This window comes from Haliaeetus leucocephalus, unplaced genomic scaffold (genome assembly GCF_000737465.1).
Source record: "Haliaeetus leucocephalus isolate CR32 unplaced genomic scaffold, Haliaeetus_leucocephalus-4.0 Scaffold130, whole genome shotgun sequence".
Lineage (NCBI taxonomy): Eukaryota > Metazoa > Chordata > Aves > Accipitriformes > Accipitridae > Haliaeetus > Haliaeetus leucocephalus.
In genome coordinates, this window is record NW_010972566.1 from 710,635 (window position 1) to 737,250 (window position 26,616).

The 26,616-nt window shown below is 37.9% G+C and overlaps 1 protein-coding gene across 1 annotated transcript in view; it reads left to right on the plus strand.

Annotated features, from left to right (window-relative positions):
• The window catches only part of TRDN (triadin), a 114,924-nt gene that overhangs the window by 74,444 nt on the left and 13,864 nt on the right, over positions 1-26,616 (plus strand). The window contains exons 10-13 of the mRNA XM_010585859.1: positions 930-989; positions 2,361-2,555; positions 7,258-7,317; positions 25,139-25,210. Of these exons, the coding sequence (XP_010584161.1) occupies positions 930-989; positions 2,361-2,555; positions 7,258-7,317; positions 25,139-25,210 (387 nt within the window). The remainder of the gene's footprint in view (positions 1-929; positions 990-2,360; positions 2,556-7,257; positions 7,318-25,138; positions 25,211-26,616) is intronic.

Genomic DNA, 26,616 nt, shown 5'->3' on the forward strand with positions numbered 1-26,616 from the left:
TCACCCACTTTTGCAGTCCCTAGGAAACGAGGGTGCTCAGGGCCAGGCCAACTTCTGGGAACGGGCGTAAGGAAAATGGGGTGGCTACTGCCCCCCCAGTCGGCAAGTTTTCTCTACGCTCAATAAAAAGCCTTAGGGGAGTTCTTCAGTCCCTGTTAAAGGCTCCAGAAAGCCTCAGTGATATGAACGCTATTTAAACACGTCATCTAAGAAACAGCTATCTTAAGAAAAACAAGTCTAAAGATCAATCATGGCTCATACAGGCAGCAGTTCCAGGCTGGAATTCAGATAGAGAGGAGGTTGCTATTATGTAGTTATCACCTGAAAGAAGTGCAATTAACTCTCAAGGCTGTTTTGTCCCGGCAATGTGTCTGGATGGCGACCAAGAGAGGAAAGATAGAAGTCGCCGCATAAAATGTTGACAGCCTTTCTGAGCTGTAGCAGTGGGTGTTTGCACGGCGTAACCTGTGCAGGCATGAACTCACTTGAGCTGGTCTCTGAAGTAAGCACCAGGCTTGTGCCTGTGTTTGTACTACAGTGAGCCAAGCTAAGAAAAACACCTTTCTGTAAGAAAAATGTAGCCGCGTGGCTTCCAGTTGGCTGGAGCACAGGAAGATCAAGCCTGTGTCCGCTCAGAGCTTGAGCTGAGCAAGTTGGTGTCATCTGGAATACGCGGTATTGATATTCCTTATCGAGCTTCAGATCTGTGTGGCTGCCTTGTCTTCTGGTTAGGTCAGTCTCAACAGGTATTTTGAAGATTTTTACCCCAGCATGTAAACCTGAGAAAAAAGAAGCAAGAATTTTGCAAACTAAATAAACAGGAATCCTGAAGAAATGTGAAACTTCCAGGGATGTTGTTGTATTGTAGCAATATTTTCTCATTCTTTGTGAGTTTTTTTTCCCTAATATACAATTGTACTCATTTCTAGTAATTCAAAAAGACAAACCTGAAAGACATGAAAAAGCTGAAAAGAAACCTCCTCCCAAAGGTATTTATTTATTTATACTACATTTTTAACCAGAATTTACATTAAAATTCATAAACTCTGTTTTACTGGAGCTGAGAATATAATGTGTATGAAAATCAGCTACATGATACTATAATGAAATTAAAATATAATTTGAATTAAAATGTCTCTAGAACATTCAGGAGTTAGTTCTGTGCATGATCCCTTTTAAAACCTGTTGAAATTTCAAAGGTAAGTATTGAAGGTATGAACCACTGTTTCCCTGAAAAAGAAGTAGGCCTATATGTAAGTGATCTGAAACACACATTTTCACTATAACTAGTTAAGGAAATTCTTTCTTTGCTAGGCAGCAATATTTGGTCATGCCATGGCTTTGTTTGGAGGTAGGAGTGCCCTTATATAAATATCTGTACTCTGGTTTAGAATAGGTAGAAATATTCAGTTTACATATTGATAAAATCAGCCTAGTCAGCCCAGTGGCTTAATAGAAATAGAAGTCTAGAGCCTTACAGAAGACACAGATTTTGTAGTATACAAGTTTTGCCTCAAGGATGGAGACAGCTAAAGCTATGAAGAAAGCAGGAGTGAGAACAACACACTAAACAGAGTAGTTTAATCCAAGTCAGTGGCATTTTAAACTACTGTTGGATTTTCCACCACAGTGAACTAGAAACACACATATTGTCAGCATCCATGTTGCAGATGCAAAAAAGCTGCTGATACATACAAGCAGAAGGAATACCCCTGGTCTTATCAACCTCTGTGTAGCTTCAGCCACTGGTATTTACAATTTGGTAATTCTCCTTGGAAACCTTCTCACTCTGCTGCAGGGTTCGTCATGAATTAGCCTGTCTCAGACGAGTCTTTCAGCCTGGGGAATTGGTGTAGAGGGAGACTCAAGAACTTGAGACTTCTTGGGCAGAGACCTCGAATCAGTGCATAAGAGCGACTCTTACAAATAGCCACACTTTAAATCGACTACTTTTACAGCTTCCAACAGAGTTTAGCTCTGATCTCTACAGTCTAAAGTTACTCAAATTTAGCCTGGAAGTACCTTCCATATTTGTTTGCTTAATGACCATTTGTCTGCCTAGTTTATACCATAAAAGTTACCACATTGTCATTAGAAACATTTAATATTATTTGCCATAGCCTACTACATTTAGTATCAGTCACATACTTGGTACAGGACTGAAGACAAAACATGCTTGCATCTCATATTTCTGTCGAAGTCTGTCTGGTTTTGGGGGATTGTAGTTTTCATCAGCTCTGAACAAGGTGTTAATAACGAAGAAATACTCATTAGTAATAGCACAAGATAAAATAAATAGCATTGAGTATTATTTGGGGGGGGAAGAATGACACTGAAAGCTTTTTCTTTGTTACCTGCAGAGGAGAAGAAAGTAAAGAGCACTAAAGTGGAAGTAAAAGTTAAAAAGGAAGTGAAGGATGGAAAAGGAGAAGCAAAGACGGCTGAGAAGGTCAAGCAAGCAGACACTAAAACAACAGAAGTTGGGCTAATAAAAGCCAAACCAAAAGTTAAGGAGGAGAAAGCTCTTCAGACTGTAACTAAATCGGAAAAGAAAGGTAAACAAAACCAGGAGGAAACAGATGAAGATCTTAAAAAGGTAGTAGGGAAGAAGCAGAGAGAATGGAGTTAAAGCTGGCAAGGACCAAAGTCCACCCATGAAAAATGAAAGCGCAGTACAAATAAATTCCAGATGAATCTCACACTGCTAGGAGGAGACTCTCGAGAATAAAATAAGTTTAATCTACATAACCAGACTGTTTGTCATGGCTAAAGATTCATTTTAGTTTAAATCCTTCTTTACCAAGGACCAATTTCTCTCCAGATAGGCCTGAGTTTTCATGGATTTGCTCAGTAGCATCTTATGTAGCGTATTGCTAGCAGAGTTATTTTGGAAAATACAGACTGTCCATTGACCTGTTGGGAAATCTGTTTTGTTTCTACATCTGTGTTTGTCCTCCACAACAATAAGGAAAGTAGGAGCATAGGAAAGGGAATCATTTGTCTTACATCGGATTATATGAGGTTGTCAGGGTTTGTATGACATAGTGATATACCTGCCTGATGTCATTTGATGTGAACAGCTTCCACATTTCTCCTAAAAAGGCAGGAAATGCCATTACCCTGATGAAAGGAAGCAATTAAGTAATAAAACAAAGAATCAACATGCCTCAACACCAAACGGAGATGTTAACTGTACGTTCCTCTTTGTCAGAGCCAGCCGGGGTTCTTCCACCCCCAAGATGCACTGGCTGGTTCCCTAATTTCCCCGTGTTTTCCATAGCGTTAGGTACGATTTTGGCTGACTGAAGGCAGCAGGACCTGGCTTTCTGTGCAAACTGCCACTCTGCAGGCACAGGATTATTCTGACGTTAATAGAGGCGGCTCAGCGCTGCGTGGCACACCTCTCTGATCCTTTCAGCTGATCGCCACAGACAAATCGTTACGCCTGAGCATCAAAGCAGCCATCCCTGCCTGGATGGGCAGATTGTCTCAGAATTTCATAACCATCAGCTCTGGACCCTGTAGGAGTTGCCTAAATCATACTTTTCTAGAAATCTGAGAGATTTAGAGACATAGCCCCCTTTCTGCCCTGCATTGTGTGCTGAACTAGCATTTTTTAACATTTATTTGTATTCTAGTTAATTTTGGATTTTACTTGAAATATTGAAACCTTTGAGGCATAAAACCAAAGCAGCATCTTTCATGCCGATTGCTGTGACCAAGGGGAAAGTTCAGCAAATTGTTGAGCTCCTCTTGGGAGGTGCGAACCTCTTTCAGTTTTTGTTTGCTCTGACAGAGTTTCCGTGTGCAGTAAGTTCAGGATAAGGCTCTCAAAAAGCAATGGAGTGCAGATGAGGCACTTTACTCCCTGACAGCAAATTATTTTAAGTAAGTAGGGGTCAAAGATTACAGAGAGCAATAGAGAGTGGTGGGGGAGGTTGTTTGGGGGGGTTTTGTGGTTGAATTTTCCTCCCTTTAACTGATAAATATTAGCAAAATGATCCATCTTAACATCAAACCTTAACAGACCGCTTTGTAAGGCTGCTTTAGAGAGTGACCGCGGTGACGGTGCACTGAACCGTGGCAGGTGAAAGTGGGAATGAGCAGCTGGAGTGGAGGAAGGAAGGAGCCTCTTAAACTGCCCTTATCACTGGAGATAGCGTTGCACACGTTCAGCACAAGCTGCCTTTTCTACTTCCATCCTTCCTTTTTTCCACTGGAAGCCGCTGCTGCCCAGCTGGATGCTCGCAGAAAATTTCAATTCTATCTTTCAGTCCCACTGTGACCCAAGGTGAACATGGTTTTGAAGTCAATACGGTTTTGCCAAGATTTCCTGATCCCGCAATTTTTTTATTTTTCCTTGCTCAAGGGAGTTTTTCTGCCATTTTTTTCTGCAACAATGTGAAAAATATAACAGTAATCACAGAACGGTTGTTATGATGTCCCTGCTGTTGCATCATTCCTTACTCAATTCAAATTAGAAAAGATAGGTCATCTCCTAGGGTAACTCAGATGAGATCAATGACAGAAATATCTATGACTGTTTTTATCAATAAGAATCTAGTCCCAAACTTTGACAAAATTTTGTAGTACTCAGATTAATATCTGTGCCACTGTTACAGAGTTATAAGGTGAAAACTATAGTGTGAAATTTTCTTTTCAACAGGAGAGTTTAAATTAAAATGAATTTTTAGCCATGAAGAGACATTTGAAAAATCAGATTCATTAAAATTCCTTAGGTTTCAATCTTTGCTGATTGGCAGAATTCCCATGAACTTCAATGGGATGTTACTGTGCACCTTATTATTTCCTATACAGTAGAAATGCTATTTTTGTTATTCAGAGTTTAACATTCTGCCTTCAGTTTTTTATATAAATCCCAGTTTTCAGGGGTTGAGTTACTAAAGAACTCCTATGAGAAGATTAATACAAAATCTTTCTTCTCAGGTACAATCAAGATTAAAGCTTTTTTTTTAAAGTTTATTCAAGTTACATTTCCACAAAAAAAACCCCCTAACCCACCAAACAAACAAAAAAACCAAAACCCAAGAACCAGCCAAAAAAAACCCCCACCCAAACACCCAGAGTCTATTTTAATCCTGGTCTATATCACTATGTTTAAAAAATGGATTATTTTAATATCAAGGAAATGGTGTAGCTGCTAAGCCCTCAGGCTATGTCTATATCATAAGCTAAATAGAACCAGCGTATGATTGTGCTCTGTCCTGTGACTGTCCATACAGCTTGTGTCCCCTGACATAGTTTTGTCCCATGCCTTCTAGCGGTCTTCCATACAATGCCCCCAAACCATCCAGGGGCTCTTCCCAATGGGCAGCATGGATGAAGGCAGTTTGTTTTGGCAAAAGAGGGGTAAGGAGAACTCAGCTTTGTGGGCAGGAGCTGTGCCCTCCCATTTGCTTTTTCTGGGCTAAAGACTTGGCATTGGTCCATTTTAATTATTAATACAGACTGACTCACTGAGGCCCGATTTGCAAGTGCCTTGAAGTCAGTGCAAACACTTTGCCGACTTCAGTGGCTTTAGATGGGCTTACTGAGAGTACAGATTTGTACATACTTGTTTTCTGACACATTCGCCGCTACTTTTTTCAGAAAATTAGCACATAGATTTAGGGCAGATATTGCAGCCAAATTCTTCAGGTTCCTTAAGGATGGAATCCAAAGCTGCAGCCAGCCAGAATGATAAATTTGAATTCCTAAATATGAAAGTAGAAACTATTATGAATAGTCATTAGAGGTTTTAAAAGCAGTGTTTATAGCCACATCCCTGTGTACGACCTGAAAGCTTTGCCCCAGGTTCTACAATACTGACTGGTGTTAACCTCGCCATCTCAGTAACGGGAAATAGCTGCATGGGCTCCTGTCGGCTAGCAGAAACAATCGGATATTTGCCAAGATTGTAAACCCTTTCCTAATTTCTACGACTGCATAGGAAATCATGACTTCAAAGCTGCAGTTCTCCAGCTGAGGACTTCTATAGCAGTCAACATAACAGAGCAGCAATCACATAAATGTGTCAGCATCAACCAGTACTGACGGTCCAGTGAACTACCTAAGAAAGCAAACAATAAAATGAGTGTTATATACTTGGGACCGTCATTTTGCATTTAAATATGCTTATGCCATTATTAAAATTTTTAAGTATTCGGAAGGCTGCATGATTTTGTTTTGAAGTTGGCAAAGAGAAAGTAGCTTTGTAGGTGAGTAAGAGGGAGATGCAACTGGAGGTGGAGGCAGATGCAACACCGACAGCCTAGGAAGTGTGCTAGAACAGTCTAGGACAGACGGATGAATATGCTTAACTCAAGGACTGTTGTGAACTAATTTGGCTAACCAGAGTTGGCATTTAGCCATCAAAGTTAACTTTCAAAGCTAATGTCCCTTAGAGTCCAGTGGGGCGACATGCTTTTTTTGGCCAGCTGGAGAATCCAGCAATATTATTGCAATTCTTCTGCACTCAGTTACAACTGGTAATTTTTCTTCACCATTCTTAATGTTAAAAATTTTTATTAAGGTCTTCAAATCTGCTTATGTACAGCAGAAATCAATAGACAATCACCATTTCTGAAATCAGAGTTTAATTTAGATTCAGAAGCCTTAATTTCTGAATAGCGTAGTTTTAAATATCCAGATTTAATATATACATATATATTTGTAAAGATTAGTGTTTGGAAAATAATTCTGTAGTGAAATGATAAAATTCTGTGGAAAATCGCATTGCTGCAGGATTGTAAGTACACGGAGTTCTCTTTATATTCCCATTCACTAAATGTACATATTGATTATACTGTTAAAACAATATTAACAAAATACTGTGATATAAAACTTTATTGAATTTTCTATCACCTGGCTGTGACTATTTGAAATGGATCTTCAAGGATAAGGAAAAGTCTTCGGGCCCAGTGACCAGGCAGCCCATACTGGGGCGGGGGGTGAGGCCGTATGCCAAAACCAAGGCTGGGCGCTGCGTCTTGCCCACCCAGAAGAAGAGTTGGTAGCTCTGGGGCACTGGTAGCTCTGAAGTTCTTGGCTGGGAGGCTTGAATTAGATCTGGACAAAAAATTGCCTCTTTCTGAACATGTGAATTACTTGAAGGCTGGGAAAAAAACCCCCAAACGTACAAGTAAGCCTATCCCTGAAATGTGTCTCTGCACTGCCAAGCTTTATCTTCACTGTTAAAAAGAAGCAACATTTAAATTTACTTTCTTCATTACTCTTTTTTTCTTTTTGCTCTGTTAGATCAATATGCATTCTGTCGCTATGTGATTGACATGTTTGCGCAAGGGGATTTTTATCCAGGTACTTTCCTACATCATTGAAATATGTTCTAATATTCTTCTGTTGCCCTGAGAGTTTCTGCTCCTTTATGTATCAGAAGTGTGTTTTGTATTGTTGAAAGGTCTCACAAGTGCAACGAAGAGTGTGCAAATAGTTTTAATAAAGCGTAAGAGCTAATGGCTGTATTATTAAAGCTTTTAATTTTCTGTCTACAATGCATGAATTAAAATTAAGATTATGTTAAACGTAGAGTCAATAGAAGGCTATAGAAATTGCTAAAATTCTCCGTGCTTTTTTTGGCTGAGATGCAAGAGGAAGGAGCTTATTGTTAATAGCTTATTGTTTTTTTCCCCCACAAATAGCAAGCCCTAACCCCAGAATGCTTCAAAAATAGAACTGCCATTGCTGTTCTGAGTATATAAAATTTCTTAGCTGATCCATCACTTCTGTGCTTTTTTTCCCTCTCTTTCCACATCTCCATGCTACTCTGTTCTAACACAGACACTTAATTCTTAGCCAGAAAAAGAAGCTAGAGCTACTGCAGATGACTGGGCATTGTCTCACAATATTAAGTCAACCTACCCTGACCTTATTTAATGGACACTCTTCCTTCTGAAATCCAGTGCAAGAGGACATACTATAGGGAGGACATAACCCTAGGAATGATAAGCAACAATATTTATGAAAAGAGTCAAGGACAGAATATTTAAGGACACGCTAAGCCTTACAAGCTTTGTTTAGTCAGTTATTTGCTCAAGAAGCTCTCCACTGGTACTTCTCTGAATTGGATGTGTTTTCTTATCTCTACCTTGTGGCTTAGGTCCTCTCTTGACCTGCCCAGGTACAGTCAGAGCTGGGAAGTCCTAAGGATGCAGATGAGAAATAGAGACTCTCAAAATGGGGAGAAGGAGGACACAGATTTTTTTGGACGGAAAATGAACAAGCTTGGGAATTTGGAGGGAGAGGGTTTGTATTTGCTGTTCTCAAAGAGCGACATGGAGAGACGGGGGGGGCGTTAAAAGAGACCAAAGTATTATATTGCCTCTAGGACTTTTAAAGACAGCCAGTTATAAACAGAGGGACTGGTCTAGGCTCAGAGTGGGACAAAAGTTAGCAAAACCTTCCAGAGACCTTCAGTTATGCTTTGATTTAAAAAAATAACTCCCTGTACCAAATGTGATTCACCCCGTTTCTGGCTTTACATAGCTGTACCATTAATAAATCACAACACAAAGACTTGCATGGAGATCTTCAAGATCTCTCTTATAGTTCTCCTGACATTTGCAAGCAGCTTTGACGTGTCAGAGCCCTTTTTTCCAGATGGCTCCCTCGCTGCTTGACACTCTTCTAATGCAGAGCAGACCTGCTGTGGGAAGGGAGTTTTGGAGAAGACTGCTTTTCAGTTTTGACCTTTCCAGCTATGAGGAAACTGGGAAGACCATGAAGGAGAGCAGGGAGCTAGAGAGGGAAGTCTGTAGTGACTTGAATTTCAGAAGATAAAACACATGACTGTCTGCTCTTGCCTCCCAATATTTGCCTTGTGCCATTGCAGCGTGCTATGATAGCGTGCTAAGAAACCACAGGTTAAACAGCTGAAAAATGTTCAATGGTCATTGGGTGGTCAGCTGGCCTTAGAGGTGAACAGCGAGGGTGACAGCTTGAGGCCCCAGAAAGTGGAAATAAGTCATAAAGGAGCTGAAATCATCTGCTTTGTAGGTGAGAAGGAAGAGGAGAGCCCCTTAATTTAGGGCCTCCAAAAGTCCACCTGTGGCTCCACCTGTAAAGCAATGGCTTTTGGACCTGCTAAGTCCTTTGTCGACGTCTGAAGTTAAATGCTGTGAATGGTTGTTATGATGGAGCCTGATACGTTTTTCTGGGAGGTAAAATAAAGCATTGCCTTCAAAACAAGCTTCAGGCAACCCACAAGCTGTGAAAGGCAGTGCTGAAACATCCAGACCGTGTCTCTGAGAAGCAAGGTAAAGGCCAAGTACACCCAGCTCTGTGCTTTTTATAGAAATCATTGCGGAGAGTGCCACCAAACACTGCTCAGTTAGTGTTTGTCACTGCTTTTCTCCGGCAACGTGCTCATTTCACACTGGCCTTTGTGAACTGAAATATTACTGTAATTCATTTTCTTGAATAGATAAATGTGGGGAAAACACCAGCACACTAAGTCCCTTTAATAATGCTAATATCCAATTAGCTTTAAAAACAGCTATATTTTATCCTTTTATTGGTTTATATATTTTATGTTAAATTACATTGTCCAAACAAAGAGATCTGAGTGCAATTCCGCTAAGGAATTTAATTACAGTCACCCTGACACTGCAATACTTTCAAACCAGGAATCACTTCTGTCAATCCCGGTATTGCCATTTGTGAAGGAGAAAAAGAAATTTTTCTCATAGAAAATTCTTTCACATAGATATATTGGCTTTTTGTAGGATTGTTTACACCAGATACAAATTTCTGTCTGCTTGAGTTTATAAGAGCAGTGTCCCACTCATTAGATTCCTTAGGCACAATATATGGATTTATAATGTCAGTAATAACAATACCATTCAAAATTTATTCTTTGACAGCAGTTTTGGAGTATTTGTATTATTGAAAAATTTCTATTCCTTACTGGCAACAGGAAATTATTTTAGGCTTATATAAACTTTGTGCAAGAGTTTATAGCAAAGTAGAGCATTCAAGATGGCATTTTACAGTGATCAAGTAATTAAAAGTAAAGCTCAGATCCTTGGGTTTCATTAATTAGACACACTTTTCAAAATACATCAATTCATACGTTTTGACAGTCACCTGAACAATCTATTGGAGGTCAGTTAATGGTCTTGTGTTGATTTTAACAAATGAGGCTGAAAAGTTGTTCGTGTACTCAAAGTTTTGTCACGTTGCTGCAGTCCTAGCTTTAGAAAATGAATGAAATGTATGTAAAACTGTACACAGCAAATTCATAGGAAGCCACAGAATGGTGCTAAGCTGTTACATGAAGCATTAGCTGGTTTTCTTGTTTCTCTGGCCAGTATTTGACCCTGATACTGACTAGTTTCATACAGATCCTTCTGTAAATTACAATAATTATATCAATATCAATTAACTTCCAAGACTTCTATTTTACTTTTTTATAAAAACTTCTATTTTACTTTTCTATTTTACTTAGCCCTTTACAATAGATGTCAGTGGAGTTTTAGCCATAAACTCAGATAGGTTTTGCTAAACCAGCAGTCCATCTCATGAATATCATGACTGCAACAGTGACCTACCCTGGATTCCACTGAGACATTTATAGATAGCCCTCTTGAGCTCTACTGTATACAGTATAAAAAATTGCTTTCTGATTTTATCTGCTGAAGTATGGAGCTTGAGAATATTTTTTACTTTCTGTCTAACATGCATGTGATAAGTGACAATTTCTCAGAGGGACTGCTGAACCACCTTTCCTCCAAAGGATAGATTTGCTGATCTTATTTATTCCTGGACTCCAGTTTCTCAACCGAGTACAGGCAGTAGTGTCTCAGCATTAACAAATCGCTCTGTCCAGATTGCTTTGTACTCCTTTTGGCTGCCTGTAAATGAAGAATTAAGATGCATTTCTTCTAGGGTTAATCTTCCAAGTTTTACTTCTAAAACTTTAAAACCTGAAGAGGAAAGCTGTTTTTTAAGAGATGCTGAGACACGTTGGTTCTGACTGGCACCTCTATTCTTCTACTGGCACTGGCATTTCTGAGGTCCAAGATAGCCTTTCTTATACAGAAGGCTGCTGACTTTCTTTTGTTTAGTTTCATGGATATAGTCTATTCCATGTATTTGATAATTTATTTGATATTCCTGAATTTTGTTCTGAGTAATATTTCTAGTGTTCTCCTTCACGTTTTTATATTTTATTGGTAGGAGAAAAGGTTCTATTTTAGTAGAAACCTTTAACTTCCTTTTCATTACTATTTTTTGAAATCCTCACCTGTGGATGGATTTCAGGGACACTAGTTGGTCACTCTTTTAGCATGTAGCACATGCTTCTCTAAGTTACCTGGATCTGCTCTATTTTATTCCACCTGTGCCATACTCCTGTTTTACCACTCCTCCCCTGTTTTCCCTGCAATGTTTGCTGGCTTGCTTTACGTTTGCATTTCCCAAACTACTCTGGCAGGTCAAGGAGTTGTTCCAATGAAATGCCTTTTTTATTTTGCATCTACCTAAAGTGTATTTTTGAGTGTCTGTCTTTTTGCATGCCCACCTCAGCATGTGGTTGTGCATGTGGCGTACTGCTGAATTAAGAGTGATAAGCATCTCTTGGGTATTTGGTCGTAACGTGGCACCCTTGTTTCCCACAGGCATACTGTATATTTTTGGTCAGATTTTGGTTTTATTTTAATCACTTGGAAGTTTATTTTACATGCATAGTCTTACTGTGTCTAGTTTTGGTTAAACAACTTGCCTTTCACAGTACCCTGGACTCACTATTGGATGATCTTTACCTAACTGACAACAAAAACACTGGAGGCACAGTTGTGATACTATTGTCGATTTAACCCATCTAGAATCTTTGCACTGAAGCACCCAGTTACCCTGTGGAACTCATACCACTACACGACTGTTTCCAATAATAACTAGACTGCAAAGGAATGTGGCCATACCATTTCCTTTCATCAATTTACCCTCATATGTTTATTTTGTATTTCCATGCTAGGGTCTAAAAGCCAAAGCGATGTAGACGATTTTGCTAATCTTATGCTATTGAACAAATATTTGCCTTGGAAAAATTTGACAGGATTTCTGGCACGTTTACATGGCACGAGTGTATGCTATAGGGTAAACCAATCATCCCACCTTCGCACGAAAAAGTCACCAAAGTCTCACCCTTTGCATATATGCTCTTAAAAAATAATAATAATAAAAGCAAACATAGAGAGTTAAGAAATTCAGGCATATTGTGGCAAGAGTCCGTAGGGAACCCTACAGTGTGCTTGGTCCCAGAAGGAAGTGGCAGACTGAATGTCCTTCATGTCTGCAATATTCTTCCAAGGCTTGTCTCTTCTATTCCCTTGTCAAGAAGTATTCAGTCAAAGAGCAGGGATTATTGTTATTACACAATGTGGTAAGAGAATTCCAAGACGCTGTCAGTATGCTACTTGCCATTTAATATCCAAAAAGATTTATGGAGAGACTGGTGTAAAAGTACATCAGTATTGCAAAGTCGTGGAGTATATTACTGCAAAAACTCTGAGAGCATTAAGTGCCTAACTTTGAAAGTAAAAATGCCTGTATTTGCTGTGGGTGGGCTGTAGCACTGGAGTTAAATACTTGCCCTCTGCTGTTCAGATAGCAAAACGCTTTAGGCTCTTGAACTATTTTTAAGTGTCACTCCTACTTGATTAAAGACTAGGATGTGTTGTGGATATATCAGTGACAGGGTGTAACTTTTCACCTTGTTACATTACATTTACATGGGGACAACTTTGATACCAGTGTAGTTTCTCTGGGGATATATTTGATGCAGTGCAAGAAAAAAAATCAGTCATCATAAGTAAGGCAGTAACATGTTATTTGCTTCTTGCTTGGAGAAATTCAGCATGAAAAACTGTGGACCAAGTTGCATTTGAGAGAGAACGCTAGAGAATATTATTTTTTGTATGGAGAGATGCTTTCTGATGCTACTTACTCAAAAGCCCTCTCCCCCAGAGTAGGAAACAAGCAAACCAGATATTTTTTTTAGTGAAATGCTAAAGGGAGGGTTTGACAGCTGTGAAACCTTTCCAGTTTTACTTTTTAAACAGGAAAGGTACCTAAGAACTAACATGTCTTCTCGCTGTGAGGGCAGTACCATACCCCAAAATTTGCAGAGGCTCATCTGGATTCATCTTCAGAGTTGACAGTTAATTGTCCATCAGTTTATAAAAAAGTTGTTAAAATGATGAAACACCTGTCGACACATTTGTTTCTGCTGATGACACAAATGGAGATGATTGAGCGACAGAAGCATTTATTCCTCTAGTGATCTCCTGGGAGAGTTCTGAATACTTTTCAAACAGTCTGAAAGGAAAGAAGTAATGAAGAGTAATTTTAAATACATGTATGAGAAACTGAAAATTAAGTTTTAATTATTGAAAAATTTCTAACTGATTTATTAATGTGGAATTCTTGCAATAATTTTAGCTGTCATTTGAAGTCTAAAATATTGCTTCTTTACATATCTAGTCAGTTATGTAAAACTATGAGAAGACATCCACTGATGTCATTTTAACCAGGTTCTTGTCTATGACTCCCCTCTCACCCCAAAAGCTGTGTCTGTTTGGCCAAACTCTGCAATGACATTGATCTCTTAATGGGGATGTTATCAGCTCACGATCCTGACACCATCCCACAGAGGCAAACCAGCTATCCATTATTCCCTGTTTATATCATCCCACTGGGAATCAGAGCCAGATGCTGGCACACAAAGCTGCATCTGTCAACACTCTTATGGCACTTTATTGTAACTTTGCCAAAAAAATTTCAAGTGACTTTCACTCTCTCACAAGCAGCTACCCAGGGAATGCGTGGTATTCTGCTTCTGCACAGAGGAACGGATCTCTTTCTTTGATCACTCACTGCAAGCCACTCTGAGGAGTCAGACTTCTGTGTTACAAAAGGAAGCCAAAACCTTTGCTGGTGTAAATGAGTCTAAATCCTTGATTTTAATGGAAATAAACCAATCAAATCTGTGAAAGCAGAGAGACTAGACCAACAAAAGTATTCTCACACTTGTATTATATTTTATTAGTACTATTTCATGTTATAACCATTTCACATAGTTCAGTAATCAAGTTTCAAAATCAAGGGTCATTTCTAAGGATTTTTAACAATGTCTGAAAAAAGCTAGCTGTGATGTGAAGGATCATCAAAAGACTCAACCACTTTAGTTTTGAAAAGCAAGCTATTTAAAAAGTAAAGGCAAAAGTTAAATGCCAAAAAAAAGATAATAAAGAAATTGAGTTTCATATTAAAATGGTAAAAATAAGTTTAAGCAATATAAAATAGTTATTGCATTTAATGACTCATTGTCATCATTGATTTCCAGTTATCATTATTACAACAAATACTTATGGTCTTTCAATAGGTTAAACAATGGAAGCATTATAGAGCCACACAAGCCTTCTGGAGTACTCAATATCATTTTCAGAAGTTAATTCAATATGAAAAATATTTGCAGAAAATTATTTAAGCCAAAAGTGACTTTATCCATATTTTTGAGGCATAGTTGGCAAGGAAACAACTCAGAAACCTAAAAACTGTAAGTTCCAAATGTCAGCCTATAAGAGCATATGTTTCTTTCTTAGAGCTTGGATGGCTTCGAGTATGGAGAAAAACACAATTCCCAAAAGAGAGAGCTTCCTTTTCAAGCCTAGGTTTATTAACTTTTAAAAATCACTATATTGCAAAAGAACCCAGACAATGATCATGTGTATTGTGGATTTTGCTGACAGTATTTCTAGTTGGAACACACATAGGACTAGTTATTTAGAGGGATGGGATACAATTGTCAATAGAGCTGAGATTGCATTATAAGTAAGGTTGGTAGAAAAGACTGCCACTGAAGTCAGCTACATATAGCTCTGCCAAACTTCAGCTGGTAGGGTTCAAAACTTGCCATGACAGATTATTCTTCTAGCAAAGATGATTAGTTTAGGCAAAATATTTCAGCCATTTCCAACACTTAGAAAGATATTTTGTGTTGACCATTTAAAATTTGTCTCCTTCAGTCCTTCCCTTCCAAATGTTCTAAGTGTTCCTAAACTAGCTAAAAGTGGGACTTGCTAAAAGGCTTGACTTAGTTTCACAGGTTGGAACATCTGTTCAGCAACATCCTCTTAGCAAATAGTATAGTCAAAAAGAGTTTAGGATTATCTACATGGATCCACATATATGTACCTCTTGGTTCTGTCATTTTCTAACGTGGGAGAGGAACCTTGACCTCTAGAAAGATTTTGGTGGTGTAACACTGAGCACTGCAGCATCCATATTTTAAACACTTATCAACCTAATCGTCTCTGAAGACCTTAACTAATTGCTTAATCTCCTTACTCAATGCCTGGGAAACCCTAAAGGCCATTATGGAGTTGCTTAAGCCAACCAAGCCAGCCAACTACATCTGAAATGCCAACCATTTCAGGAAATTCGGAACCTTACATGAGTTGCAAGCGAACATCTGTCTTTGGCAAGACATCACAACCCACAATCTTCTCTTTCAGTTAGTTGCATAAGCCCAGGTAATATTTCTCTAAAATAGATATATTTCTAAAATTATAAGTGAGCTAATGCATCCATTACCTTTAGAATATACTCCTGAAACTGTCTTAGGGAAGTTAACCACAATACAATGAGTCTCTCTCAACTTTAATAGAAAGGAAAATAGCTGAGATCTATGCAAATGTGCCTTTAAACACCTCCTGATGCTCAATACACTGAAACACCATGAAGAAGGAAAAATGTATACTGAAGGGCTTCCAGTTTTCTTCTGAATTTTTCATTAACAAGGCAAAACCTATAGCTCCATTGTGGGACTGAGAGCAGTTACATCCCTCATCCAAACATAGATTCTCTGTTGCCTCTGCTGGAAAATGAGGAAGCTCAGTTTTAACAACAGAAACGGTACCCGGCCACCGTACCGCGGAGATAAGAAGAGCATCAGCGGGATCTACAAATGCTTTGCCAACATACCTTCCATCATGAAGCATTTCCAGCTTAGCAATAATTCCTCACCTCTTCTGCCGATAGAACCTAGAGTGCAGAAGACAGACGAGTGTTCAGCTGTGGCCTCAGCAGCGTGTTCTCTCCCTGCCTCGCTTATGTCCGCATCCTCCTCCATCTAGTCCACAGCCACTGCGACAGCCAAGCCGTGGCAGGTCCATTCCTTTCACCATTCTCTGTTCAGGCACTTCTTTCTTTTGCCGTTCACTTTCTTTCTGCATGTATCTGCTTTGTCAAAAGAGACATGCAACTTACTGACATATACCTAGAATGAGTCAAGACTAATTTATTTATTCTTCATCAGGAAACGCTATTCTTCCCTCTGGTACTTCACTTTCCTTCCTCTTGGTTTACTTTGTCTTCTCAGTGTCATCTGACAGAGTAAACAGCACATAGAGTTCAAAAGGCGTTCAATGCCGACACACATTAAACCTAAACAATGGTTTTATCTTCTTTTTTTAGTTAAGTTGACAACAAAAACCTTTCTCTCTGTCTGATATTCATTCATGTAATTTCTGGGGTTTGGGGAGCGCTGTGTTTCTAGGCAGCAGTTACAGTGTGAAAAATCATGCACAGCTCTTGATTTTAGTCCTGGAATATTTTGGTGGCATGTAGGGTCATCTTTATGTGGAACTGCAAAATGAGATGTCCGCAATTCATTGCACCTCACAGATACCCAAAAGTTAATTGCCAAACTTTAACATTTAGCTGTCTTTATAGCCAATGGTATGAAATGGAGGCCTCCAGAGGACAATTTCATCCTAAAAAAGATGCCTAAGATAGAAAAGATGAATCACCCTTTGAAGGTACCAATTTCTCTCCATTGACTATAAATGGATCCCTCGGGTGACTTATCTAGATTTAACTGTCTAAAAATTAACTTTTAAATGTCTGGTTGAGAAAGAGCCTACGTGCACTCAAGAAGTATGCTAAAAATATGCAAGCAAGGATTTTGCCCAACTGAAGACTTGAAATGACACATTTTCTATGAGATTTCAAATGGTATTATCAGGAGCAGGTCTTGGCTCAGCCATGAAATGTGCAGTGCCACTCTGAAAAGTATAAATAGCAATAATAGCATTGCTATTGCGTTTTGGGAGTGAGAAGGGGAAGAGGAGGAAATGTAGAGGGAAATATTTCTTGAATAAATATGGAGGGCATTCCCTTTCCAAATGTGCCAAACAAAAGAAGCCTGAATGATTTTAGCATTAGAACAAAGCCCCAGTCTTTACAGCTTCCACTTTCATAGAATTTAAGCTGTGGAATTTTTAGTTGCCGTATGCTTACAACGTTGAATTTTATTATTTTTTTAGAAAATTTCTGTTATATCCGTTTATAGGTGTAATAGAAAGGCATGGTAAGTTAAGTCAGTTTCCCAAAAATCATAGAGAAGGCCTTGAGCACAAGGGCTGGAACTCATGACAGCGAATCCCAGGACTCTTGTCCTAAAAATAACCTCTTTATGGGAAAGAGGATTCTTCCTGGGAAAAGGAAAGGGAAGGAAGAATCAGAAGTTACCAAAATGTCATTGGTTTAACGTAATTATTATATCCAATATCACAAGGTTTTTGTTCCAGTATTTCTCATAATTCTTCTTACCTTTTACGCAAATCCAGCAGCTTTAGTTGAAATTGTTTCAGCCTGAAACAGTTCAGGCCATGTATTCTGACTTGCTATAGAAACCACAGCTGCTGAAGGGTATTGCATCAAACCTAACAACCCCATATGTTTTAAAGGATGTAAATTTTAGCCTTGAATTTCAACATCTATTTTTTTACTATCACTATGTCATAAGCTTGTAATTCCCAAAAATATTACAGCTGTTGCACTTTTAGAAGAAAGGAAAAGCTCACTGAGTTTCTTAATTACACAGAGCCTAACCTTCAAAGGTATTAGATACTTAACGCCTACCTAATACTTATCTTTCATTGATTTCAGTGGGAGTGAGGAACAGGAGTTAGTAGCCAACACCTCTGCACTTTTGGGCCCTACTGATATTTGATCTAATAAAATCTCTCAGTTCTTTTTCCTCTAACATCAAACTGCATTATTGAAATTCTAACTTCAGAAAAATGGTTGTAGATTCACTCTCTTAGGTGATTGTCAAGTATAGACAAGAGAGGTAATGTAATCATTAACTTGTTTCTCTCATTCTGGCAAAAAGATTCATAGAGGTGAAAAACTTCTTGGCTTGTGGTCACAGCTATTTGGATTCAGTTGGACTTCTAGTGTTTTATATATTAAACATATTCATTATCTACAAATATATCTAATTTTGAGAGATTGTAGTATCTGTAGTTTGATTTTATCAATGCTAGGCTGGTTTTTTTTTGTTTAGCAAGACCTGGCATATGCACTCTTTCTTGAAGACAACATAAAGTTTTAGCATTCTTGAAATAATGTCTAGATAGCTTTTCTGACTTTAGCACTGAATGTTTCTGAGATGTAGTTGGACTAATGACAGTTGAAATGATGCTATGTAGAGATAAACCAAATACAAATAACTCATAAATTACTGAGCAGCGATCCCATGGCATAGTCAGTGTCTATTACCTTTCATCATAACAGCTTATCAGTCCCTTCCATTCTGTTTAATTGTTAACAGCAAGTATTTAATTGCAGTGTTTTCTTTTCTCTGTTTTAATTATTTTCCTGTGGATACTTCATATAGTGTAAAGTATGCATTTATACCAACTCCTGATATTCATGTTAATTATGCTAAGGATCACTGTATATGATACCAATTTATTAAAGGTTATTTGGGGAGAAGGAGGAAGGCTGAATATGTCTTTTCATTTTGTAATCTGCTTTTACAGTCCTTTTGCACTCCAGTATATAGCAATAACTGTAATAACCCATCATTTCCACACAATAACCCATCATTTTCACTGTCCTAGGACTTAGTTCTTTGAGATCCATCTTTCAGTATTTCTAAACATAACATGTGGGATTATTTTTACCTGTTAAATGTACATGATAAATAATGGGAGGAAGTGGAGACAATTCAATTCAATTTTCAGTTTTTTCAATTCAATTTTTTAATGTCAAGAAAGTCTGTGTGACTTCTTACTTAAGGTGTAATGACAAAATTGTTAAAACTTAACCTTTAACTCCGTAATGACTTCGATCTTCTGAACAGAAAAATTAGAACAGCTTTCAAAAGATATGGATTGACCTAAAGAGGGATTTTGGAGCCTCAATGTAGTAAAAATCTCTGGAAAAGAATTCTCAACAGATACATTGCTGTAAATGGATTTAACTGCGCAGCTCTGTTGTGTGGCTAAGATACATTGCATACATTTCTGGTTGGGACCGATAGCATCGGCTGTAGGTTAAAACAACAAAAAAAACACTCATAGCTCTACTCATGCCTTTCTTGCCTGCCTAATTTGTACACTTGTTATGCAAACTTGCATTCTGTGAGGTACAAACCCACAGGAAAAGAAAAAAATATCAAACAAATTCCCAGCTGTGACTTTAATTGGGTTTGGTAGCTGAGTGAAAATGTACCGACTGACTGATGTTCACACAACCTCCGGGAATCTGCGCCGATGGAATCTCACACCTGTTCAGTTACCAAATCAAGTAGGGCTAGAAAAAGCATTTTCTGTTCAGAAACATCACTAAATAAGTATCTATATGTGTTTGTGTATATATGTACTACACATGTGTACACACGTGCTCGTACATACATATATATAGTATATATTATAAAGGTATAAATGTATATAAATATATATAAGAACACATCATCAAAAACAAAGGATGAGCTCAAATCTCTACATATTAAAAATAGAAGACTATCAAGTTGTTGTTACTTTTTGCTTCGTGCCTTGAGAGGGAAATTTAATCCTTCCCCCTACTCCATTCAAAGGAGCATTTAGATTATCAGTCTGCATCCATCCTTCCTACACCTTCACTGTTAACCTACTGGTCCTTGCTTTTAGCTTAATAGATGGATGGCCTCCCAAGGCTGCTAGGTTATTTATAATAACCTTGGGTTTGTTGTCTGTGTGTTGAAGGAGGAGTATATCTCAACAACATGCTTTACACATAAGTTAGACACTATGTAGAGCTCCAGTATTATCTATCATATTTTTAATGTATTTTAAACCCAAGTGGAACATATAGATAGATTGGGCATTATCTATGTAATCTTTCCTTTTCTTCTGCATCATAATAATAACAACTGGCCGATAGCCAGTGTAACAGAATAGGAAAATTTAAAGGATTGTTTTACTACTGGTAGTCACTGCATATACTGTAGCAGTGTTTTTCCTTAGGTAATATCAACCTCATGCAAAATGAGAGTTTTACTGTATGTTGGGCAAATATCCATTTAATAAAGAGCCAGATCCTGAATGTAATTAAAAACCTGAAATATATGTTAGCTACTAAGATTGACCTCCCTAAAAGCCTCATTTTATTATCCATTAATTCCATCTGCCGCTGTCAAAAATTGAGCTCCAGATAGGTCATTAACACCCTGTTTAAACTATTCTTTTTTTCATTTGACATAATTTCATTATCACTTTTAAGACTTGTGGGCTACATCTAGATTAGTAAATCAAACTCAACTGTTCTCTGAATGTAATTCCTTCTGTCATAGAGTGATGGGCAACCATTACACTTCTTCAAAGCCAACATGGGCCAGCTACACCCCAGCTGTCTGTTGGGAGTGGTCCCTGGCCCTTGCTAACTCCTGAACTGAGCCAATGAATTGTTTGAGACATTGCTACTTGGTACAGGTCAAAATTGTCGGAGGCTATTAAAAAAAATGTTGCAGGATGTGTATGTCTGAATTCCAGAGCCCAGTAATATTCCCAGGCACCATTTAATTTACTAGTGTACATAAAAACATCGTGTTAATTATGTGTTCCTTAGAAAGATTGCCTATTTGGGGCACCTGTATTTCAATTAATTCCTTCCCCAAAACGAGCATTTCCATTGTTCAAAACAATTGCACAATCTCACCTCTTGATCCTCAGCTCTTCTTTCTTAATGAAAACCAGTTTGCTCATAGTTTTTCATGCACACTTACTAAGGGGAGAAAGCCTTCCTCAGAGTAGTGACAGTCCAATGTCTGAAGAGTAACGACTGATAACAAGGGAGAGGCTCATCTTTTAACTTCAAGCAACTTACACATCAAAACTGGAAGCCTGGACACGGTGGGACTCCATTAAGATTTCAATCCTCTAAAAGCATATTTGGCAGTCTTACCTCATTCTGCTGATCCATGCCTTGTTTCAAGCTTCATGAAACATTTGATTTGAATTTACTTTTCGTAACAAATGACTCTGCAAACAGCACTTTATTTCAATTTATTTCAATTATTTCTACTATCATTAGGGAAAGAAGTGACATCTGGGCAGAATGAAATTTATCTGAAGATATCGTGCTGTGCTATTTGAGAGACACTGTAACAAAATGTTGGTGCTGTCAGATTGTAGGATTCCTGCTGTTCAGATAACCGGTATACAGACATGAGGAAGTGCACAGTCATAGAAACGGTGTTTCCACATATTGCTTTCTGTGGTGATATTATTTCTCCCCATATGCAATTGGAATGTTCAGCTGTCTACAATGCCTTTAGTTATTTAATAATAAAAATAAAAATTTTAGAAGTATTTTCTTTAATCTCATGATCTTTTGATTTAGCAAGATACATTTAGAGACTTTATCTATGTCAGTTAAGGTCACTGCAGACAAATTGAACTGGGCAGATCAGGGAAAAAAGAAAACCCACATGATTTGCTGTTATCATAAGAAATCAATTTATCCTCAATGCTCGGACATGACATTTTTGACACATGTAGAAAGACGCTTCCTAGATTGAGAAAAGTAAGATAATTAAAGTTTGTCTTGTAATCCTTATCATGTAATATAAAATCTAAAATATTCATAAACCGAGTCAGAATTAATTTCTTCATGACAACTCAAGTGATTTAATAAACACCGATGACAGAAGTTTCACAGAGCTTGAGGACTGCAGCTTATTTTCAATGAAGTATTCATGTTACCATCTAGTGTCTTAAACCTTCTACTCATCTTTGCAGCATATTTCTTTCCTTTCAGGAAGTGGAGGAAGCTACTCATGTCTTAACATGATGCTTTTTCTCCTGGTGAGCACATTCCCATGAGCTTAAAGTCAAAACATTTCACCATTTCGGTTTTGATCGGCTGTGACTTGTTGTCAGCTGTTTACAATATCATATATGAAGGAGGTATCTGTAGCACAACTGCATGGACAGATGAGGGATAGAAATGTAGGCACATTTTTGTGCTTGCAATTATGGCTTTTGGAGCAATCAAAACCTAATAAAAACCAAAATCAAGTCAAATGAACCTTTCCAGCTTATCTCATAGTAGAAAAATAAAGTCTACATTTGAAATGAGAAGCAAATAAATATGCAGACACTAAATTTCAGTACTCTTCCGTGGCCACATTTTTAAAGCAGTGAGATAACTGTATGTCCAATAATAATAGTGGTAATCTGGATAATGAATTCTCATGATTCATGGACTAATCTGATTGTCCACTGGGATCATTAAAAACATCCTGCCTTCCTCTCATTTACATCATGAATATGTGTCCAACTGGCCACTGCTGGAGTCAAGATAGTAGACACCATTAATCCTAATGGTCTGATTTGTTGAGGCCAATTCTTCATTTCTATTTATGAGTTCTCTGTACTGCAGAAAACCACTTGTGCTTTATAACTTACAGAGGAGAGAAAAAGGAAGAGAGAAAAAATCTGACTTAGGATATCCCCTTTAACATATTTCATCAAAAGAATGGATAAAATATTTATTCAGCTACTTTCCTTTGCATTCCCATCAAAGTGAATAGAGAGACATTTAATAACACATGGAAACATTAAAGAAGCTTTTTATCAGAGTGGATGGGAACCTGCTCAGAGCAAACATTCTGGCCTAAGGGAAAGTTTTTGATCTGTGAAGCTTAAGCTTTTGGTGCTTAAAACACTCTCATATTGGATCATGTGGTCAATTTGCATGAAATAAATGATTTGTTTAAAACTTGTAAAACTATAAAATAGAACTTGACAAGTCATTAGCAATAAGTGGTATCGCACTGGCATTATACTAACACTGGTGCAATCATTAGAAAACTGCTGCTACAGCAAAGAACAGGAAGATAATGGGGCCAGCCTATACTTTGACCTAGAGGTGTTAGATCATTGCCCCACACAGTAGATACCACACTGCAGTCCAAATTATTGACTATCCTTCTTCATTACTGCTCTACTTAACATTCTGAGCCACTGCCGTTTATCATCTTTCACACAGAACAATTAGTGCAAGTTATAAAATTTATCACTTTTTCCATCTAGGGATAGGTGATCTAGTTTATGCAAAAACAAGGAAAAGAAAAAAAAAAGAACTAAACTTTAGTCTAGGACTTTAATCAAAACTAGCAGAAAGAATAAGATTATTTATCCGTTCTTCATTAATTTTTGTATCGTTTTTGTTTTCATTCTGAATTAGGAATTCAGTTAATGCAGTTCCTGTATGTTGACAGAGGTTATGGATACAATATTTCTATTCTGGTTGGCAGCAAATGGTATTCAGCATCTCATTAGCTCAATTTGCAATTTCAAGATGGGGTTTTTTTAGACAAAAAAATATTTGGAAAATCATGGCTAGGCATCTGGATTCCTGAAGTTTGCTTACAATTCATTGTAAGGCTAGAGTCATTCTGTGATGAGATTAGTAAATATCCTCTTGTGATTATTGCCAAGACAGGAAATACATGCAAAACCTAAGATTTTTACCATTTGTTGCACTGCGCCTTCAATGCATAGATTTTGTCAATGCGTCGACATTTTGTCAGTGGCTTAGGCACGTGAGTCAAGTTTGAGTGGCTCCATGTGTGATATTTTATACAAATTACTGGATGAACTAAACTACATGCTTGCAAATTATTTGCCTGCAATCATACATATGCTGATAAGATGCGATAACATTAAGACCATGGTGCTGAAATCACACTGCTGTCTTCAAGATGATGTTTTTCTCGTGCATTCCCCAGGAGTATACATACCTTTGTAAAATGAGGGGTAAGTATGATACTGCAGTTTCCAAGGCTCATTAAGATCTTAATTTCTCTTCTGAGTCTATCGCCAAGCATGAGGCATGGCTTTGAGTTTCTGATGTGGAGCTGGAGCTGAGATTTAACAGCCTGATTGCATGTGGACTCTGGTGCAGTGAATGTATGCTGGTGCACATGACTGAATCGATGTCATGTTTAACTACTTAAATTGATTTCACAGGTCACAACAAATTGTGCTTTCCAAATGACAATGACACAATAGGTACTGAGCATAAATGTCAGAGAAAGAAATTAAGAAGAAATAAGGAGACTGCAAACAGGTGTTATAAACCAGAAAAGAAGCATAAGTGATATAAGAGTGCAATAGATCTGTTTGTGAATCTTTGGGGAAATGAAGTGAAAATTATTTTGGAAAAAGCATGGTATCTGCACGTAGGCTAAGACAGTACAGAAAGTCCCAGTTCAATACTATGAGACAGTACAGTTCAAAACTCTGAGAGAGTAGAAGTGTTTCAGTCAGCAGGTGGAATCAGAACCTCGTCAGCATTTACAGTGTGTGACCTGGTTGGTATTGGCTAATTAAGAATAACCCTTAAGGATGAGAAACATAATAATTTTTACTGGTGTTTCAAGAAGTTCATAATAAGTGGACTTGAGGGAACGACTGAAGATCATTTGTTTGACAAAAGAAAATAAGCTTTTAGTGTAGAAGAGGCATCATGAATATGTAACCTTATTATCACAGTATTATTCTTCAGTTTTTTAGTTTAATGAAGAAAAATAGAACTGTAAGCATTTCAGCATGTGCTTGAGTCACTTGGACTTCACTGATTTAAAATGTGTCTCTTAAAAATAAATTACTTTATTTGTTGAGAAATACATTTCCTTCCTATGGTGTCTGGAATATAATAGCTTTTATGCACAGTGTAATATTTTAAACATGAACAATTCTGAAAGGAGCTCAGCCCCCCAGTGAATCTGCTTAGCCTGTTAGTGAATACATTTTCTATGCTTCTTAACCTGTATACTCATGTGCAGGACATAAGGAAATGGTACCACCTCGTCTTCTTCTTGAACATAGTCCAAGAAAGAAACCAGCAGCTATTGAAGGTAAGTTTGAGATTTTTCCTCCTTTATTGGCTTCTACTCATTAACTTGACTCTCTCTTCTAATGGATTTTGTTTATAAACGTAACCTTGTCCTGCTTTCAGCTGGGATAGAGTTAATTTTCTTCTTAGTAGCTGGTACAGTGTGTTTTGGATTTAGTGTGAGAATAATGTTGATAACACACTGAAGTTTTAGTTGTTGCTGAGCAGTGCTTACATTAAGTCAAGGATTTTCCAGTTTCCCATGCTCTGCCAGCAAGCAGGCGCACAAGGAGCTGGGAGGGAGCATGGCCAGGACCGCTGACCCGAACTAGCCAAAGGGATATTCCATACCATCGGACATCACGCTCAGTATATACACTGGGGGGAGTTGGCCGGGAGGGGCTGATCGCTGCTCGGGCATCGGTCAGTGGGTGTTGAGCAATTGCACTGTGTATCACTTGTCTTTTCTTGGGTTATATTTCTTTTTTATTATTATTCCTTTTCATTACTATTATTATTATTATTATATATTATTATTCTTATTGTTAGTACTATATTTTATTTTACTTTAGTTGTTAAATTGCTCTTATCTCAACCCATGAGTTGTTACTTTTTTTTCCTATTCTCCCCATCCCACTGGGAGAGGGGAGAGTGAGAGATCGGCTGCGTTGTGCCTAGTTGCTGGCTGGGGTTAAACCACGACAAACCTACATTACAAAACTGAGGAAATGATTAGGCCCGGGACACAAATGCCACAGTCATATTTGCATGACAAGACCTAAATATTCCTTACAGTAGTCCCACAGATGGCTCAGGGGATTTCCTGAGTGAAATAGATTACAGGATCAAGGCCCAATCTGTAAAATGCTTTAGATAGTGTTCAGCCATAAGTTGCCATCTAACTGTAAACATAATCAACATTATCCCCTTAATATACTTTGGATTATTCTTTCAGCTATTGTTATTCAGAAACGTTTCTGTGTATTATCTGCAATAATGAACATAATATTTCTGGCTCTGCATTTATCATCCCTATTCCTATTGTTAAAACCACTGAAAGAAAAATACAATGTCAGATCTTACCTTCAGAAGATTAAAACATAACCCTGCAATTAAATTATATTGTTTACAGTCTAATCATATCAGTAAAATGGTTGAAATATGCATTTGAATTTTAAAATGGACTGTGTCCAATGACCTAAAACTACTACTGCAATATACATCCTCGGTCTCTACACCATACAATTTAATAGTACAAAACATATGAGTCTTTTCCTGTAATTATGTAGCAGGTTTCATATAATACTTCAGAGTCATTCAGTCACACCATGGCACTTGCTAATCTCTCTCATAGACGTCTTAGTTCTATGTTATCCAGAAAGCAATTGCAATCTAAGAGAAAAACAGATGGGATGGCAGCAGAATAAG